The 21,459-nt window shown below is 41.1% G+C and overlaps 1 protein-coding gene across 2 annotated transcripts in view; it reads left to right on the forward strand.

Moving 5' to 3' along the window:
* Nucleotides 1-21,459, forward strand: part of nrg2a (neuregulin 2a) — a 78,415-nt gene that overhangs the window by 8,424 nt on the left and 48,532 nt on the right. The window contains exon 1 of one of the 2 annotated variants that reach the window (XM_085470162.1): nucleotides 18,584-18,766. The exons of the other annotated variant lie outside the window; for it this stretch is intronic. Coding sequence (XP_085326288.1) covers nucleotides 18,676-18,766 — 91 coding nt within the window. The 5' untranslated portion in view covers nucleotides 18,584-18,675. Of the gene's footprint in view, nucleotides 1-18,583; nucleotides 18,767-21,459 lie in introns of those variants that run through there. 2 annotated transcript variants of the gene reach the window in all.

Below are 21,459 nucleotides of genomic sequence, written 5' to 3' on the forward strand. Positions count from 1 at the left end.
TCTGGACAAAGCACAAAATGGAGTTATCACTTCCTAATTCTTCCCGATCCACAAAATGCTGACAGTTTACTTATGTGCAGTTTAACATATCCAGCATCAGAGATACTTGCTATAGTTTAAATGTCTGTTAACATAAGCTTTAGATTTCACACACACACTAAAGCAATGCTTTGGACGATTATAAATTTCCATGTAATACAGAATTATGTCTGGGCTCATGGAGGGCTTACTCTAAGTTCAGCTGGATAAGAACTATGAAAACAAGTCTGCAATGCCATGCAGTTTAAAACTTTCAATTTTATATCTGGTTTATTATTTGCTTCCATAAGTGCAAACTGCTTAAGTGAGAGTTTAAAAGTATTTCGTAAGATCACGAGACTGGGGAAATAACAGCCTGCACGATGCCATATTGGTAGATATGATAGTAGACAAACATGATAGACTGCCTGCTTGTTCAGTTTCTCGCTTAAACATGATTAAGCAAAATATGCATGTGATATCATTGGCAAAAATGTGGATTTAAAAAAAATTGCAGTAATTTAATAGCTGTGTCTGCTTTTATTTGTATTCATGTATTTGTAATTTTATGGAAAAGGTTTTTTGTTAATAGATCAATACTGCATGCACCTTCTGCTGCAGGTAAACTGCACCTTTTCACCAGCTTTTATCAAACATTGCATCGCAAGTCTCTGACAAACGGGTCAATATTTTCTGTGTATAATTAGATAAACAGTCATGTTTTATCCAGAGCATTTACCTTAACTGTAAAGCCACAGATCTTTGTGTCATGGCTGTTATACTGCAACACTGCAGCTTGCAAACAGCTGGCTGAAATCTACCATCAGACAGAGAAGCAGATTTGGATTGGTTAGTGGTGTGAATGCAGATTAGTCTTACAGTTGGAACCTAATCTCGCAAACAATAATCTCCATTAATCTCCAGCCTGCTTGAATTCACAAACTGGGATGAAGGCTGCGTTTGAAATGGCAAAACTATTTAGAGCAGAACACGAGGATAGTCTGTCTGATACTTTCTGCGACAGGTGGAAACCCTGTCACAGAAAGGGTTTCCACCTGTGTTTTTTATACTTAACAGTCAGAAATATTCAGTGTCAGTTCTGTCACAGTTTTATTATATTTTAAAACTGTGCTAATGAATTGGTACAAAAAAGTTTACTGGTCCTTCTAAAGCAACAGGGACAAAAAAGAGGATATGGTTAGAAGTTGCAGGAAAATGTGGACCAGCACATTAAATCAGCTCTCACTCAACCCATCTCTATCACACAAGGATCTTGCATAACCCCAAACCCTATCGCCCCAATTTTGCCTGCTGGCTGCTGCCAGGAAGATCCGAAGGAAGACAAAAAGATAAAAATAATATTTAAAAAACAAATAATAATAAAAACGCTATCAGAATATCAAAAGGAGAATAAAAAGGGCAACCTTGCCTCCACATAACCCAGATTTGTGTGTTCTGATAAAATGATCCAGGTTCAGTCTAAATACTTAATTTATTCTTCAACTTTATTAGATCTCATGGCATACCTCAGAGGAAAACATCCACGTCCATGTTATCAGCTATTCAGTTAAACAGCTCATTCACCCTGGAAGACACCATTATTTTTTATAAACCTCCCTGTAAAACACTAGCACTGGATTTAATGTACAGTGTCAGCACCAAAGGACATTTTAAAGGATGGTTGAACCTTTAATTATACTTTACAGTGGGGCAAAAAAGTATTTAGTCAGCCACCGATTGTGCAAGTTCCCCCACCTAAAATGATGACAGAGGTCAGTAATTTGCACCAGAGGTACACTTCAACTGTGAGAGACAGAATGTGAAAAAAAAAATCCATGAATCCACATGGTAGGATTTGTAAAGAATTTATTCGTAAATTGGGGTGGAAAATAAGTATTTGGTCAATAACAAAAATACAACTCAATACTTTGTAACATAACCTTTGTTGGCAATAACAGAGGTCAAACGTTTACTATAGGTCTTTACCAGGTTTGCACACACAGTAGCTGGTATTTTGGCCCATTCCTCCATGCAGATCTTCTCGAGAGCAGTGATGTTTTGGGGCTGTCGCCGAGCAACACGGACTTTCAACTCCCGCCACAGATTTTCTATGGGGTTGAGGTCTGGAGACTGGCTAGGCCACTCCAGGACTTTCAAATGCTTCTTACGGAGCCACTCCTTTGTTGCCCGGGCGGTGTGTTTTGGATCATTGTCATGTTGGAAGACCCAGCCTCGTTTCATCTTCAAAGTTCTCACTGATGGAAGGAGGTTTTGGCTCAAAATCTCACGATACATGGCCCCATTCATTCTGTCCTTAACACGGATCAGTCGTCCTGTCCCCTTGGCAGAAAAACAGCCCCATAGCATGATGTTTCCACCCCCATGCTTCACAGTAGGTATGGTGTTCTTGGGATGCAACTCAGTATTCTTCTTCCTCCAAACACGACGAGTTGAGTTTATACCAAAAAGTTCTACTTTGGTTTCATCTGACCACATGACATTCTCCCAATCCTCTGCTGTATCATCCATGTGCTCTCTGGCAAACTTCAGACGGGCCTGGACATGCACTGGCTTCAGCAGCGGAACACGTCTGGCACTGCGGGATTTGATTCCCTGCCGTTGTAGTGTGTTACTGATGGTGACCTTTGTTACTTTGGTCCCAGCTCTCTGCAGGTCATTCACCAGGTCCCCCCGTGTGGTTCTGGGATCTTTGCTCACCGTTCTCATGATCATTTTGACCCCACGGGATGAGATCTTGCGTGGAGCCCCAGATCGAGGGAGATTATCAGTGGTCTTGTATGCCTTCCATTTTCTGATGATTGCTCCCACAGTTGATTTTTTCACACCAAGCTGCTTGCCTATTGTAGATTCACTCTTCCCAGTCTGGTGCAGGTCTACAATACTTTTCCTGGTGTCCTTCGAAAGCTCTTTGGTCTTGGCCATGGCGGAGTTTGGAGTCTGACTGTTTGAGGCTGTGGACAGGTGTCTTTTATACAGATGATGAGTTCAAACAGGTGCCATTCATACAGGTAACGAGTGGGGGACAGAAAAGCTTCTTACAGAAGACGTTACAGGTCTGTGAGAGCCAGAGATTTTCCTTGTTCGAGGTGACCAAATACTTATTTTCCACCCTAATTTACGAATAAATTCTTTACAAATCCTACCATGTGAATTCATGGATTTTTTTTTCACATTCTGTCTCTCACAGTTGAAGTGTACCTCTGGTGCAAATTACTGACCTCTGTCATCATTTTAAGTGGGGGAACTTGCACAATCGGTGGCTGACTAAATACTTTTTTGCCCCACTGTATCAGTGAGGCATTGTAACATGGCATGGAAGCCTCCTGCACCTGATGCATTGCTTTTTGATACGAAGAACCTTCCACTAATATGCCCCATTTCCTTCTCTTTACCTGTTTTACGGTACAGCAGAATCTCATGGGCCTTGACGTCTCAGACACTACAGTGTAGTGCTGGACTGTGACTATGTAGTGGACCGAGCTGGGCTTTTAGATTAGCTTACAGCCCCCCAACCACTGCCAACATTTATAGAAGTCAAACCTATTTATTCTTTAACACATTTAAAAACGACAAGGGATAACCGAAGTGCTGTACAACTAAAAGCAGTATAACCGAGCTGGGAAGACAAACAATAACTCAGTCACATTTAGGTGTTTTAATCTGCTTCTACCAGAAGCATCTGATTAGCTGACTTTAAAGACATATCAGGAATATCCATAGTTAAAAGTTCAAAAATGTAAAAGGATTCTAATCTGTTTAAAACCATTTATTTAAAAAAAACAATCAATAAAATCTTAAAATCAATTCTGTAACCGGGCATCAGTGTAAAGAAGCCAAAAACAGGGGAAATATGGTCTCATTTACGTGTGCCTGACAGCAGTCGAGCTGCTGCATTCGTTGTAGACAACAAAGCAGAGCCTGGCTGATTACGAAATAAAGGCTATTGCAATAATCAAGCCCGGATGAAATGAAGGCATGAATTACTTTCTCAAAGTCAGCAGATGGGAGAACGTTCTTAATCTTCGCGAGGGCTCTCATCTGGAAGAAATTGGTTTTAACAACAGAATTTATTTCTTTATTAAATGACGCTGCCATCAAAGATCACCTCCAGTTTTGTTTTGTTTTGTTTTTGTTTTTGCAAAGGGCCAAGGTCACCTTTAAATGAAGAATGTGAGTCACCAAGCGCCCCCCCCCCCCCCCCCTTTTTTTTTTTTGTTCATTCAGGTTCAAAAAGTAAGCACGTCATCTTGACCACACTATTGTAAATCTTTCCTTCAAGCTTCCCATTTCCATTTAATCACCTTAAGCAATGGCGTCATTAACAGATTAAATATTATTGTCTGTGGCATTATTGGAGACTCCTTCAACCCAAACAGGGAATCAAACAATCCTCACTCCATCCATCTTTACAACCGCTTATCCGATTCAGGGTCAGTTCAAGGCACCCTAACGCAGGGCTAATATATGATTCCTATTATATTTTTGTATGGTGGTCTTTACTGTGTTTTTCTGTGATTTTCAGTCACTACTTTCTTGTTTCCTATTGTACAAGTACTGTAGTACTGCAGTGGTAGTGGAGAGCACAATGTTTGACTATGTCCACTAAATAGTCACAGTGTTCAGTGCACTATTTATTAGACTAAAAGCTGGGCCTACAGCTAAAAGTTTTAGCAAAGGTTAAGCAGTGTATCTCAACCTCACTGTTCTCTCACTAAATCTTTTGTTAAAGCTTCCCATTTCTGTTTAATCACCTTAAGTGATGGCGTCATAAACAGATTAATTATTACTGTCTTTGGCATTTATTGAGAATGCGTATCCCACCCCACCAGAGAAACAAATGGAATAAAAGCCATGGATCTCTTCAGTACCAGATGCTGAGCAGTTTCTTAGCTGAAAATAATGCAGTGTAGACTAATCATCCAACCTTGTAAAATAATTTTGCTAATAATGCACATAGCACGATTTGAACAGCATTCCTTGAGCATCCAGACAGCCAGCCATTCTCTTAACTGTTTATTCTTTTCAGGGTCATTTCGGGACAGTCTATCACAGGACTGATATGTTATTTCTATTGTATATTTGTGTGACGGTGACTTTCAGTCCTTACTTTCATTTACAGTTTCTCCTCATGTGTCCTGTTTCACTGTATGTGTCTTTTCTCTGTGTGTGTGTGTTTTGGAACTGGGAAGATGTGCTTAGTTTCTTTAAACGACGACAACACAATGAAAATCTGCTCGAAACCTTTTTTTTTTATATTGTTGGGATGTGTCAGTTCATTCATAAACAGATGTCCTCAAGCTCTTAGAGCCACATAAAAGGATCTGCATTTAAAAAAATACATATCTACTGACTACATCGTCAGTAATAAACCTGACAAGTTAAAAATTTGTAGGTTGGTATTTGTTTGTGATTTGTGTAAATTAAGACTATGCATTAGAAAAAATTAAGTAGGTCAATATTTATAAAACGACCAGTGGCTTATTCTTTGGACTACCTTGAGAGATGGTATAAGAGGGGAACTTTTATAAGCATAGGGAAACTGTAAATGGCTTTAGGTGTTATCATATTTTACCAGTTTTATAAATTCAGTTATTTTTGCTGAATACCTAAAATTGCTGGCCAGAAGTTTGGTAACAAAATGTGTATATAACACTTGCTAGGGACATTTTAGATAAATAAAAGAAGAAATCAAAGAACATCTGGCACTAAAGAGAACATTAGTCTAACACAAATGTTGGAAATATTGTAGTTCTTAGACTTTGGCCTCTGTAACTACAGTTTACACCCTGCAAGTGGACTTTTTAGCAGTTAGAGTTTTTCAACCCACTGAAGAATGTTGACTTCACCACAATGAGGCAGTATATGATCAGGATCAGGACGAGGAAGTGGGAGAAACACCAAAAAGTTGAAAGGGATGAGTCCGTTGGGAATGTCCCAGCAGTTGTTAGGCTCCTTGCCTCTACAGCTGGAGCAGTGTCAGCAGCGCTCAAATGGCCACAATCGCCGCACAGTCCGCAAGATATCAACAGCACAACAACTGTGAAACTCACAGCCATTTGGATTTTACTTTGATGACAAAGGCAATCTGTTTTTCCTGTCCACCCCTGAATGCCCTGGGGTGGACATTCCTAAAATACAAAGAATCGACTCTTTCAAATACTACAGTATTACTACAGGTATACTTCAGAGCTAGCACTGAATAACATAAGGCATGTACTGAAATTTAAAAAGAAAAAGAAAAATACTATAGATGAATGACTAAGAAAAAAACACAAAATTGCCAATGAAATGGAAAAACACACATATACCTGGTTTGCAGCGCATGTTTCCACACCATAGACCCCTATTTAGTGTGTTTACGTTGGCCTGATCATTATGACTTGTATCCTCCTGCTTTGTGAAGGCAGTTCAAGTTTACTCAGCCTTTTGAATTATTCAGTAATTTGCAGCTATCTTGGGCTGCAATACGCTTCCTTCACAGGCTGCAGCTAGTGCACGTATTTAAATATTTAAAACTTGGTTTTTTTTTCTTTATATTGTGCACGCCATGAAAGGCTGTCACCAAAAATAACCTCTTAAACTCCTTTGGTATTATCATTAAATAAGAAATCAGTAAATAAAAAGAGACACGATCCTATTTTTAAACGTGAAGTCTAAATATGAGACATATACAGTTCTGTGGGTTACCACCCCTTGTTTCTCTCAGAAAATGTGAAATAGTTGCAGAATTTATTGAAACATATGCAAACGCACACAGAAATGCAGCATATAAGGCAAAACAGAATTTCTAACAAGCCTGAATGTGAGTATTTGACCACATTTATTCTTCAACACAGCCTGCACCCCTTAGGGAAGTTTCCTTGTAGTTCCTTTATGTAGTCTTCAGGACTAGTTCTCCAGGCTTCTTGAAGGACATGCAAAGCTCTTCATTGGATGTTATCTGGTTTGGAGTTTTCTTCTGTTCACTGTCAAGATGATCCTGCACTGCTTCAAAAATGCTGAAATCCTGGATCTGGGGGGCCAATCCATGACTGATATGAGTTTTTACTGAACTGGCACTGTGTTTTGGCTCCAAACCATGATGGAGCCTCTACCATGTTTTATAGATGGCTGTAGATACTCACTGTTTTAGCTCCCTCCTGACCTCCTCAGTACATATTGATGATTTGAAACACAAATTTCAAATATGGATTAACACCTCTTGCCAGATTTTTGGTCCAGTTGTGTAATTTGGCATACATCAGCCATTTCTCCTTGAGACTGTTTCTTCGACAGCTACCCTTCCACTGAGACCATTTCTAATGAGACATCATTGAACAGTAGATGGATCAGCTGAAGGGACCGATGCGTCTCTCAGGTCCTGTGTCCTTCTTTCCTAAGCACGTTACATTCAGACACTCGTCATCTGTTGTGTATCATTTTTTAGGCCTCCCACTTCTTCTTTTGTTCTCTACTTTGCTCAAATCTTGTAAGGACACGCACGTTTTCAGCTAATAGCTCTTTGGGAATCACTTTGTTAGTGCAAAAATCCAGTTTTATGCCTGTTAAAACTGCGTTATTTTTGGATTGTTTCATAGATTAAAGTAAAGAAATGAGAACAAATTATGTGTTTTTGAAACAGGCTGTTAGTAACAAAGTGCCTAACTTGTCTCTTACGTGTCAACACAACACTGGTTCATCCCTTGAGTTATGTGCCTTTTGCATGCTTGAATGAGTCACAGGTCCGTGTTAAGTGGCTTAACAAACAATAAACATTCCTCTGAAAATGGTCAGGTACAAGGACTGGACTGAAAATGAGTGAAAAAGCAGCCAATGTACAAAGAAAAACTTTGAAAGACCTTCAGAATTATTGCTCAAGACCACTTTTAAAGACAAATAAGAAAGTCTGGCTCCTTGGAAGTTAAATATAGAGAAATGACAAATGAGCAAAGACTTTTGCACATGCATAAATGTAAAACAAACATGATTTTTTTTTTAACTTACGCTGTATTTCAGTATGAAAAAGATTAGACTGCAGACTAGTCTTTTTGTTTGGAGCAAAGAACAACAGAACATTAGAAGTTAATTATTCATTGACACTAAAAAAAAAACAATGTGGCCCATCTGTATTAATGGCATAGAGTGTAGATCAATGTTGGAAATCTGCACTGCATACAGTTTATCCATCATTCCAACTAAATTGGGGGAAATAATTCTGGGCTATTAACTTTGTTATATACAGATTTTGCATTCTTTACATCGATCAACAGGTTAATCACATCACATATTAATTAATATCACTTTGGATTAATACATGTAAACGGCATAACTCACAAACTACTCAGGTAACCTCCTTTTTTTTTTTTTGATCGGAAGCCTCGTGAAGCTTCTTGGTTTGCCCCAATACTAAACTGGTTACTCTTTTCCCGGCGTCTGATACTTGTTGTTTCTGCAGCCCGACAGAGCACTAGATTCACTTTTGGTTGATAATTCTTATGAACAGAATAATTGCTTAAAGCTGGAGGCCTGTGGTCATGATTGTGCTCACACAAATTAGTCTTGAGATCAACACTGTTTTGGCATGTTGCAGAAGTAGTCTACTATTGCTCAGTCCACAGAGGGAGGGCATAGCTGGCAGGCACACATTTCGCTTGTCGATCTTCGTAGCTGCAGGCGTATCATGGAAGAAAACACATTCCATAAACATTCCATAAACTGGTTTATAGGTGAGAATAGAGCTCCTCAATCACAAGGTATAAAAGGTTTGTGTAAACAGCTTAACGTCTTCGGCGGCATCTTTAGCTTTGGCTCTAGCTTCGGTTACTGTAGAGCACCACACAAGTTTTTAAGTATACATACGTGCGCACTGTGTTTGTAATGTCAGTGACACTGTGGTGGAGAACGGGAGTTAACACAGTCTTACTTAATCCCTAAAATAAAACACAAACACTATAATCAAAACACAAATGCAACTCTCGCTCTTTCATTGGAAATTATGACTCGATGTAGCCAAAGCCGTGTAGCTTGTTTTGGCTGGAAAAGGAGAGGAACAGTATCAACTGACAGTGTAAAATGTCAAGAAAGTGCCAAGTCTTTGGAAGAATTATAGTACAGCTTATTATTGCTTCTTATTATTGGGCAACAGTAAGAAGCAGGTTGCATTAACGAGTGGCAAACATGACTTCATTTGTGATTTGTGTAATTTAGTATTCACAGCCTTAATTTGACTTATTGCAGCAGCATTTTTTTTAACCTACTCATCAGTTAACCATTTGTAGCTCTGGGCGATTCTTCATTACACTATCACCTCAACAAATTGTCCGGTAGCTTCACAGGAAACAACGTGGCAATAAAGAACAGTACGGATGATAACCTTTCACTGAGGCTCTCTCTCTCTCTTTGGCCTTCAATTACTATAGGCCCCGGGCTACTGCTTCACTCTCATCAAGCATCAGTTTCTTGTAGTCTGCTGGTTTTATCAGTAGATTCGGGCAGGTTTTATTTAGTCACTACTTGATGACAGACGTACCAGCGTTTTGTACTTCTTTTTAGGTCATGTCACGGTAGTAAAATTTGTTCAGTCACTGGGAACAGAGTGTTGCTTAGAACGTGGAGCACATAACTCTCAGAGTAGTTTAGTTGTTTTGTTAATTTGGATATCTCACATTTCAGTCCACCTTCTTAAAAGGTACATACAGAAATAGTTCATCCTTTCCTCATCTGAATCTGAACACTTTTTTGTTTTGTTTTTATGGGGAATGCATGCAGATCGAGGAAAAAAGAAATTCCCAGCTCGATGTTGTTGCTTGCCGGTGCTTGTGCGTGTTATCCTTTTGGATAATTGGCTGAATTTCTCTAAATACATTTGCTATAATTCTGAGTCTGCAAGCATATGCATGCTTTCCTACGTCAGCTGGTTGTAGAATGGCTAGCTTCAAACCTTGCCTGCATTTGCGTTGTGATTCAAGCGTGAACACTGACATGCAGCCTCTGTAAGATTTAATAGACTGAAATAAACATTTGTCCGAAAACTGTGTAATATGACAGCCAATTATGCATTTTAGCAAAGAAAGCTGATGGTGTCCATGACAGGAACTTCAACCAAAAATAAACAAACAAAATGATAGGGAACAAAAGGACCATGGGAAGGGCAACGGTGTTTGTGTGCCGAAGTGTTGAAAAGAGGGGCTGCTGGCACTCCTGCTGGGCGCCTCCCGGTGTGTTTAAGGGACGTGTCCGGCCATGTTCACCCCCCACACACAGTACATATCCTGAGAGAAGGTTTGTTTCCTCAGGTATGTTGTAGGTGTGGATTGATGTGTGTCTTAACATGAAATAACTTTACACAGAATGGAATGGCTTGTTAGCGGTGTTTGGAAGTGGACCAAGATAAAATCCTGTCTCCCTCAACAGGGGTCTCCGACCTTGGGACAGATGTTTACTTTACAACAAAACTAACGAAAATATGCATCATTTGCAGATTGGAGATAAATTGCCTAATTCTGTGTTCTGTGACTGAACGTAATACCGAGGAGGAGCTGATAGAAGATTATGACGCTGCTGACTCGACCAGCAATAACATGTCGATGACTCAACCATTGTATTCCTCAGTATTTACAATATATATATACGGATATTTCATTCATCACACCATAAGATGACTAGATACTTGACGCCCATGCACAAAGCAGTCCTTGTGTGCCGTCCGAGAACTGGTCTACAAACTGTGACGCCATCAAGTTGTAAACTGTGGACATTTTCCAGTGGAATGATTTGGGAAGTATGACGTAGGATAGTAACCCCACCCCCCGCCCCAACCCCCAAGGTTTTTCAGAAAATTTAGGCAATCATTAAAAATTTCTGAAATTCTAAAAAGGTAAAAAGCAAGCATGTCTGTTTGTGATTACTCCTGCGTGTGTGATGCATGCCAGGGCGTGTGTTTTTGTCGTTGGCTGTTCCTCTGTCCTTTAGCCTTGCTTTCTTCTGACCTTCCACCAGTGCTCCTGCTCATTATTGTGTTGCTCTAATCTGGAGGGGACAGGACTGGGTGCAGAAGTGTATTTATCTTCCTGCACAAATAGGACCTCTTTCCGTCTGGTCGTTGCTCAGCTTGTTGTTGAAAGATAGCGAGCAGCGTAGAGCAAGCTTCAGTGTGTGTGTGTGTGCAGAAGGAAACTGAGATGTGTCCCAGCTGGCCCACAGACCAGCACACTACCATCACCTCGCTGCAGCAAATGTAGACAAAAGAGGAAATATCTCCCTTGTGATACTGATACCCCTTAACTCTGGGGGTGTTTTACCCTAAATGAGAACGCAGCATTCCTCACAGTGGTCTGTTGTACTTGTAAAAGCCAGTAAGATCAGTGTTACAGAAAGTCCCTGCAGTGTGAGCCCCGTAGCCTCGTTTCCGCTTTTTCCCCATCACATCTGTTGGGATGTGTACTTTTACTACACATTGTCTAGGCATGTTTCTTTTCCTTCCCTTGTTGTCTTCATGACATTAGGCTTAGAAGCGAGGAGTTATCATACTGCAAATGGCCATGGGCCAGGAAACCACTGTAGGCAAGCCAGCAATACAAAACAACATAAAACGTACCTTGAAAAATATCCCAGTAGATGACTTCTCTGTTTGCCCTGTTAAAACTGTGAAAGGTCATTCTGGTTAAAATACTGGGTAATTATTTGACCTTAGTTTTGCACTGCAGTCAGTGAAACTCTGACCCTGTCTCCAGTGTCTTAGCATTTCATTTTTATCCATCTAAACCTGGTATAGCATGATATTATTATTATTACTTGGCTTTTTGAGCAATAGTAAATACTCTTGGCTGAAATTCAACTATTAGAATTTAAGCTAAAGCTTTGGTACCGCACCTCCATCACTAAGCTGGTGGTGGCTCGCCTTGAGCTTGAGCTTTAGCTAGCTTTGACCTCCTTCTTAGTGCCGGGGTTGTCAGTCGCTGCTGTGCTCGGCATTGGATTTAACTGCTTGTAGAGAGTTAGAGAGAGGGTTTTTTTTCCTGTGTGTGTGTTTGTGTGTGTGTGTGTGTGTGTGTGTGTGCCTTTGCAGTCATCTTGTCGCTTCGAGATGACCCAACCACAGCCTTGGCTTCCTGTCAGCTACATCTGGCTTGCCAGAGCTCAGTGTGAGGCACCATCAGCTGGGCCAGCTCTCTTGCCCACTTATCAAATTCACTCAATTTGAGACCACCTTGGTTTGGGCTCATGCCGCCAAAGCACGATCTAAGCTTACACATGCGTAGTGGCCTGTTTTCCAGGAAAAGCCTAGATTGGTGAAAAACAAACAAAGAGATAAGACAGAGTCTCGATAAGCCCAAGCTCAGCCACGAGGCAAAAAACAGAATCGCAAATGACTTGACCAAGGAGCTGCATTCAGTGTGTGTGAAACACTTCACAGTGTCCTCATTGTGACATGTTTGTGCTTCTCTAAAAGCACATTCTGGAGATAAAGAAAAGTGCAGAGCACAAAAGGAATTTGATTTGATGTGAAGAATGCAAAGCAGAGAACGGATGAGCGTATGTTTTTCAAGGGGGGGTGCTGATAAGAAAACAACCTTCCCGTGTTTTCCCATGTGTACATTTATGTTTCGGTTTTAAACCATGTATGAAAACGTCATTGGTGGATTCACTTAAAAAAAAGTTCAGATATGTTTACACATGATTTATTTAAATCCGCAATGTAAATGTTTGTCAGTCATGGAAATTTGGGGGTATTGGTGTTATTATTGTGTGGTTATAGAAACAGATATAACAGGTATACTATTAATAGCTCTATATGTATTTCATAATTCTATGTAAGATGGGGAATTTTTGTTGTTGTTGTCAGTTTAAGAGCTAAAATGTACGCAATGGAAAAACCCCACTATCTTGTGATTCAGATGTGGCAAATTAAAGGTCCGTTTTAGTAAACTACATGCAAGTGGTTTGTATTTACTACACTACGAGTGGAAAAAGGTCAATTTGAAATGCATCAGTGGCCCACGTGCATCTTTTATTTACATGCGGATGCACCTGTGTGTTTGCGTGCGTATGCGTACGAGCGTGTTTGAGGGGGTCTGTTTGTATTTGAGTGTGACAGTGTATACTTTGTCAGCCTGAGGACACTTAGATTGAGTGTGTGTTGTTCTCTCTGGCGAGAGTGCACATATGTGTTTGCGTGAAGACCTCGTTCTATGTGGGTGTGTGTTTGATAAACTGTGAGAGCATGTGGGAGACTGTTTGTCTATTCATCTGGGTGAGAGCAGGAGAGATAGAGCAGAATGAGGAGGTGGAAGAGCAGATCTGCTTCCAGCCTCTATCTTCAAGTCAATCTGCTCCGTCACACAAACCTCTTTATGTCTCCTTTGGCAGAAGGGAGGGAGACGGGCAGAGAGAAAGAGAGCGCGAGACAGACAAAGAGACTCAGAAAATAAATATGTTTAAATGGTGGATGAATACAAGAGGAGGAGAGAAGGAGAGAGATTCAATCAGGCAACCTTAAGAAGATAGAGCGGATTTTTTTGTTTAAGAGGATCAAAGTCATACTCAGCTACTCAGACAGCATCTGTCATTTAAAATGTTTGTTCTATTTTAATCTCAGCAATGAGCTATTCTAATCCAGCTGAAAGGATATGGCTAGCGAACGTGAAATTCAATGACTTTAATATTTATTTTCATCATCAGGGAGCAGAAAATTGTTTTACAGAGTTTGTCAGTTTAGCCCCACTGGAAGTCGAGAGGCAATTGACATCCTGTAGAGCTTTCTGTACAGTTTCCTGCACACACACGCAACACATTCAATGCACGCACAATTTTTGTCTCTCTCTTGCTCTCAAGCACACATAACCCCACACTTCATCACATTACCATGAGCAAGGCCAAAAAAAAAAGGAATCAGCTTTCAGTTGTGAAACAAAGGAAAAGCACACACAACAGTACATCTGTGTGAGTAGGTGTTTGTCTGCCTGCAGTACAGGCATTAAGAGCAAAACGTAACATAAATCAAAATCTGCTTAATGGTAGGTCTGACGCTAATGTATGGCTGCCATTCTCTCTCCTCTTCCGTTCTGGCAGCCGTCCAGATTAGGAAGACAGTCGGTTAGAGTTGGGAGGCACAGAGATCAAATCTGGTGGCAGGGTTGGACTGTTATTGCAGTATCATGCCCCACCGGCTGATGAGTTGCTGTGCTCGTCTCTTGTTCCTCTCAGCCGCAATCAAACCTGTCACAGTGTGAGTCAGCGTGGCCGTAAGTGGGGAAGATGCCTCTTGCCATTAAATCAATCAGTTATCAGACACACCAGTCACATTTTGTCCACTGTGGAGCCACATCTAAAGCTGTGAGAGGTGTTGGTGGTGTCACGTGTCTGTCAGAGCGAGCTAGTGAAGGATGGAGACTGGTACAGAGCGGGAGAACTGAACAAACTGGGAGGCTAAAGAGCTGAAATCTCATTTTCTCAGTGGCCTTGAGAGTGGAGCATGCTCAGTGCTGATGTTTGTCATCTCTCCCTCTCTGAGATGCTACTGCAGTGCTTCCCAGCAGGCTTGGCACAGGCTTACTCATGGACATCTCTCTTATAGAGCGATACAGTGGCCAGGCTGCAGCTGCTCGGAAGATGCTTCCCTCTGCGTTTCTTTTTTTTCTCGGTGTTGCTCCGTCCCCCCACGCCCTCTTATCTTACCTGTCTTTCAGTTCAGCCTCCCTCACTCTTCCTCCCATTGTATTTCTCGCACATTATCTCCTACTTTCTCACTAGCATCCTCTCTGCTTTCGCTCTCCCGGTCTCTCATCCTCTCTCCGCCCCTCCACATCCCTCTCTCACATACTCTAGTTGCTACCTTTAAGACTGCGGTTGCCATGGTGACAGCTATGTGCTGCAGAAACGTCAAAGAGCTGAATCCACACAGGATCACTTCCTTGTTTTAACACTTGTGTTCTTTGCTGTCGTTTCCCTCTGGTTTCTGGCAGCTCCCCTTAAATAACAGACGGACACGCTTGATTTGAATGCATCCAACCATTTTGCCATGCTGTAAATGAGGCAGCAGAAGCAACTTGTGGCTTCTTTTCTGTGATCCCGATCCCAGCTGTTGCTGAGCACACTCATTAGTAACACTCAGATTTGGAATCTCCGTTGACCTTGGCGCAGCTGACCTTGAGAAACCAGCCCCTTTCTGGGAACTCCAGATGTCACCGACATTGATTTGTGTCACGTCTCCACTCCACTCAGCAGCTCGCAAGGTGACATTAATCGATGGCGTCTCGACCCTCCTCGGCTGTTGCTGGCCACACGTTGTCCGCTTGTGCAGGCATTTGTTGCACATGCACATGAGCAAACAGCAGCTGTCAAATTCATGCAGACAAATCTGGGTTTGCTGCAAACTCTTTGGTTACTACCACACAGCATGTCTTTATTTCAGGCACAATGTGTTTTTTATTCCAGCAGCACAGCTCAGCGTGTGGTCAGCTGAGGAACAGATGCCTTGTTAAAAAGGTGAATGCAGCAGGTGGGGCTGTTTTCTGTCATCTGTTGAAAGGGACATTAGTTTCACTCACAAATTCCCTCTTTCATGCTTTTTTTTTTTTAACCCTGTCTTCCCTTCTCTTCCTCCATTACTGCTGTTTTTTTCCCATGCTTTCTATTTATTCTAGCTCTTTTTTACTTCTGCTTCTCGTAGAAGGTTTGGTCCTCTTTCTTCTCCCCCTTGCCTTTGCCTCACCTCTGTCAATCAAAAATATAGATGTTTGTTAAAAGCAGGCACTTTACCTTGCTTTAAGTCCCGAGTATACACTTTGCTGGAAAAAAATAGCTGACAGATGTAAACAGTAAAACCTAATGGCTGTTTAAAGCCATTATGTCTAAAGAGATAAACTCTTGTGCTTATGAAAGGGCTTTTTTAAGGAGTATCAGAATGATGATGTGCAGGTATGTTGCTGTTAGGAGGCTGGAGCTCAGCTCCATCATGCAGGGAAGCTATCTTCCCTTTTCTGGGAGAAGCAATGAAGGGGTTAGGAGACAACCAGAGATGGGATCTATGAAGCATTTATGGGTAGGGCATATATCTATGGAGGATCTATGTATGAAGTTACAGAGGTTGGCTCCTTTTTTCTTTGATTTCTTAAAGTTTTGCCACTCCCACACTGGTCTATTGTGTCTCTCCACCTACAGACCCTAATCCAAGGACAGCCCACGGCTGCTGAAAAACAGCAGATGCTTTAGAGTAGTGTAGAAAAAAAGAAAAGAAAAAAGAAGAGATCTACATGTTCATGATCTACATGTTCATGACCATATTTGAGTTTGGGTGTGTAAAATGTGAGTTTATTTCAGACTTCCATTGTACTCCACAAGGTCATATACAAAACGCTAGACCTTGTTCAGAGCTTAGGTTCTTAAAAACCTAATTTCCTCACAGTGTGTTGTCTACTACAAGTCCGCCTCCCCTCACTTTCATGTGCATGCTCATGCAGTTCTTGCATATTTTATGTAACCGTCCCAATGGGAGACACTTGTGGCAAGCAGGCGATTGTAAAGCTCATTCGTTTGCATCCACACTCTACGCTGCAGATTTTAGCACGCGTTAAAAGAAATGTTTACAGAACCTAAAGGTACATGTTGCTGTTCAAGATCAACATCACACAAATGCCCCTATAGCTAAATACAGTACACCCTCATAGGTGATGTCATCCTGTGTCATTTACATCTCGTGGCTCCGTTTGAATAGATTTTGAGATCTTAGAAGAGCATGATGAGCGATGCCCTGAGAGACTAATCTTCTCCCAAATCTGCATGAAGTCATCCTAAAAGGCACGCTTTTCTTTTTTTTTGTTCCGACGTCACAAATCCTCGCGTACATGACAGATGCATGAATCGCAATCCCATCCCACCTACACTCAAGCAGTACTTTGAGCAAGTCTCATCTTGTAGGATAGAGGCGGAGAAAGTGCGTTTTGAGACTGCGGGGCAGCGGGGGGGATAAAGGTGGTAAAGGGGCAGTTTTCTGTGATACTGCATCCCCTTAACAGTACACAGCTTCAACTGCTGATTTGTTATGTCACTGAGAACAAGAGAGGGAAAGCAGAAAGAGCCAGTTGTTTTTGAACTAGAAAAATCTCCACCTTGAACCTTACTGGCATGTCAAACACTGGCCTTGAATCGACCCCTCCAGGTTCCTTGCCCACAGCTTATGCCACTGAGTGAGCTGACCTGTTAAGACATGACCCTTCGGCTGCCCCTTTCAATCCCTGCTGCTGCCGCCTACTCCCAAGCGGCGTCAGGAATCCTCTGAGGGCTTGACTGAGATGGTCTCACATGTGACTCATCTACAGATTTCTTTTTTAAAACATGAGTTTCATTGAGTCATTGTGCTCTTGTTTCGAAGGCACATTTTTCTTTTTTTTTTCTTTTTTTTACATAGTCACATCTTGAGCTATGTCAACTAAAGATAACAGATTAACTGATGTTGTAGTTATGTTCGCTTTAAATGCTGTTTCACACAAATATAAAGAGAAAAAATATCCTTTTTATATTAGAGTCAGGCAGGACGGTGATTGCCTATTTAATATTTAAGTTTCTGCCACTTTTGGAGCCACACATGTACCTCTACTGACTTTCAACTTTCTCCATTTTCCTAAATTCCTCTAAATTATGAATCCCTAAATTCTTTGAATACACAGAATGCAACAGAGGCATGAAAAACTGAAATGCACATTCAACTTTCAGAGATAAGGAAATATCAGACATTTTATTTTGACGTTCTAGCATTTTTGTGGTGACGCACTTTGTGATATTTATCTTGAAAGGCGCTGTGCGAATAAAATTTTACTTTTACTGTAAAAGCTGGCATTCTAATACTTATTGCTGTGTGGACATTGATGACACCGGGCTAACAGCGGCAGTGAAAGGCAGAAAGACACCCGGAGACAAGCTCAAACTTGCCTGTAATACTTAGAGGTGCTAACAGACAGAGAGAGGAGAGGAAGGGGAGCAGACCGGCAGAGCCGATTTCTGTGTAGTTCTGCAAGAAGCAGTCTGTCGCCGATTGGGATCTGACATTTTGGCACCTCGCGCACGCACCGCTCTCTTACACGCATCCACTGAATCTGTTTTCAACAAATGTTTAACAGATGTGAAGTGTTTTGGGACCCCAAACATCAACCTGGTAAGGGGCAAGTCTCCGCCTGAATTATGTGGCTGAGGTCAGCAGTGCAAAGTGGACAGCTTAACTTGTCTCACTTCACTTTCTGCACGCTTCATTACAAATGAGAGGATGCTGCTGGGACAGGAGAAACAGAGCCATGGAGCTTGAATGGGCTGACTTCAGATTTTCACGTGTACTCACTCGATTTCTCACTTTGTCCTCAGCTTTGGCTTCTGGGCCTGGAAGACGCTGTACTTATCTGATAGATCCAGTAAGACAACAGTTGATTGCCTTAAAGCAATGGGAAATGCTTTCTTTGCCTCCCCCACCTTTTTTCTTCCCTCCTCCTTCTACAGTATTGCCCCTTCCTGCTCCTCTCTCTCCCTCCTCTCTCCTCTTATTGGAGCCAGTTTATATAGGAGGAGAAATGCTCTAACAGGCTCAGAGTCTGGTGGTGCCCACTTACCACACGTTCCCATAAAGGACTACCTGGTTTTTTTCCTAAGGATTTACTAACATCTGACAGCATGACAGAGAACGGAAAGAGGAAAGATAAAAAAGGGAGAAAGAGGGTGGGTAAGAAAGGACAAAAGGAGACAGAAGGTGATCCCACTAAAGGTAAAATTAAATGGCAGATGATTTCTGTGTAACGTGTGTTCCGCTTTGTGTGTGTGTGTCAGACAGAGAGAGAGAGTGACAAAGAGAAAGATTTGGAGAACGGGAACAAGTGAGATTAAGTTTGTGTTCTGCAGCTTTATTACAAAAGTGTGGGAAAGTAAGTATTCCCTCGGCTTGTCAAAGCTTGCTGCTAGGTTGTCACATGGAAAAGACTTCTCAGGTGGTCAGCTTGAAAGAGAAACATCTGGTTTTGGCAGCACTTCGGGATTGCATGGAAGTCAAATGAAAGGACTTGTGTACAGAATAAGCTTTCAATTAATCCCTGCACCTCACACGACCAAAGTGTCGTTTTATTAAAAGGTCTCTGAAAACTGGTGACTGGCTACAACACGCTTGTGTTAGGTCACAGTTCTGTTGCTGTATCACAGTGCTTTATACTTTTAAAAGCAGTGCGTGTAGCTGTAAATCATGTTTCATTACACAGTCTTTAACGGGGTTAACAATTTAAGGGTTTAGCCGTGTTTTCAGTGCTCATCAGAATTTTAGTCCGTGGTGAGTCATTCAGTGTGAAAGTGTCTCCGTATTTTTGCTCGAAGCCACTTATGAAATTTGAATAAAATGGAAGCTGTTTGTCTTTCAGAGTCACTAAGGTGGCGACGTGCTTGCTCAGTAGAGGATCCTACAAGCTGCAGCATGTCACTGTAGGTTGACCTCAGGTCATGGGGAAGCGCAATCCCTATTTTAGTGGCATCCAAAAACAAAACTTTGTTTTTTACTATAGCCACAATGTGTCGTCTTCCGTTTGATCAGATACTCTATTTTAGGCTCGGTCTCTTCATCTTTATAGTCATTTTGATGCCACTGATCTCAGTTCTGTCAGCTTCCAACAGATAACCATCAAGACTAGTCATATGATTTCCAAAAAAACCCCAACAACCCCAAAACAGTGTGTTTACACCACTTAATTCTTTAAATTGCACTCCTTTCATCCTAAATATGCTATCGTAGCTATTTTTTGTCCTATTTACTTTATATAATCGTTCTATTACACATGCAGATCTGATCATATAAATAATTCCCAGTCGTCATTCCAAGTGTGATTATGATCTATAAACATGTCAGGTAAACAGCTCCCCAAACGAAAGGGGACTTGGAATACTTGCAGATTATCTGTGTGTGTGTGTGTGTGAGAGAATTTGCCGCACAGCTGCTGTGCACACAGAAAACAGCTGCATGTAATGTGTATCTTCTAGTTTATTTTTTCTGCTTGTCACAAAATGAATGGAAACAAACTGTGTTTGCCTGTTGTGGTATTTTGCACAAAGCATTTAATGTTACTGTAAATGTCTTTTTGTAGCTGTCACGTGTTGATACATGTCTTATGTCCGTTTTGTATGAGTCCCCCAGAGCACAATCATTTGATCTTTGAATCATCATTTTCTTGGTAAAAACTTGATTCATCTGTGTGAGGTGACGCGTTCACCTGTTTTAAAACTGAGCTTTCAAAGTAGGTCAAATGAATACATTCACGTGGGTGACGATTACTGTATACATACTAAAGGTACTAGCACAACATCAGACGTGTTTTATGAGCCTTGGCTCCAAAATGAAAAACACACTCCTTTCTGTTGTACTTGGAGAGAATCAGCTTCTATAAATTTCCTCAGTCTGATATGATTCCTTATGAAATTTTGCCAGCATTTAATAACCATTTTATTATCAGACCTGTATGTTGTCATCTATTCTACTTTATTTGTCTTTGTTTTGTTCAAAACAGAGTACAGTATACAGATATTCCAGCTTGCTAACTTACAGCGCACTTGCAGCATACTTGTAATGTAACGCTAAGACTGCCTTGTAGATTACCTATCTGCTGCCTATACACTCACTGGAATATGGTCACGTATTGCTGGATAACGGCTGGTCTTGGTGTGACTGTCCTCAATCAATCACAGACATTACAGGGTTAAAAAAATAAGACAGAATTCTCCCGGGTTCCTCAGCTTCCCTGAAAATGAAATTTTACATTTTATTTTAAGCATATCATCTCACAGTAGGTACTTGTCAGCTATAATTACTTTTTTCAGCAATTGGACTAGAAAATATTTCAGTGTTGATTTTAGGGAATACTCCTGCTACAGTGTTACATGATGACTTCCTTTCACATCTCTGCCTTTGAGGGCTACGTTTATTGTGTCTGTAAGTTGACACTCTTTGGAGAAAATTGCACAAGTTTTCTAATGAGGCAGGTCTAGGGTGGGAAAGGCAGAACTTCTACAGGTCCCGACAAAGACATTTCTGCTAAAGCGTTGGTCCTCGCTGGCAAGTAAGACACCAGAGCAAGGGGAAAACTGGAAAAGTATTTTATTTTTCACAGACTTCCTCCTACTTCTAATACCAAGACAGAACAAGGCATGCTCTTTTTTTTCTTTTTCTTTTTTTTGGCTTGCGTGCCTAGTGAGCGTGGTAATAATTAGTTATGGAAGTGAAGAGCTTATTCCTTCCTTTTGTGCAAAGTGTTTTTTGCCATGTGCTAACACCCACCACACCTTTAAATTGAAGAATTCCAGAGTTTACATCAAGTAATCTAATTTATGGCAACCAATAGTCAGAGGAGTTAATGGTGAAAGATCAGACAGCCTCAACTTCTGATTCAGGTGTGATCTTGCTTCTTACAGCTCTTACTCAATATA

Source organism: Copadichromis virginalis, linkage group LG10, assembly GCF_057382275.1.
Source record: "Copadichromis virginalis isolate Kocher_CV1m ecotype Utaka linkage group LG10, C_Virginalis_male_GT1.1, whole genome shotgun sequence".
NCBI classification, from domain to species: domain Eukaryota; kingdom Metazoa; phylum Chordata; class Actinopteri; order Cichliformes; family Cichlidae; genus Copadichromis; species Copadichromis virginalis.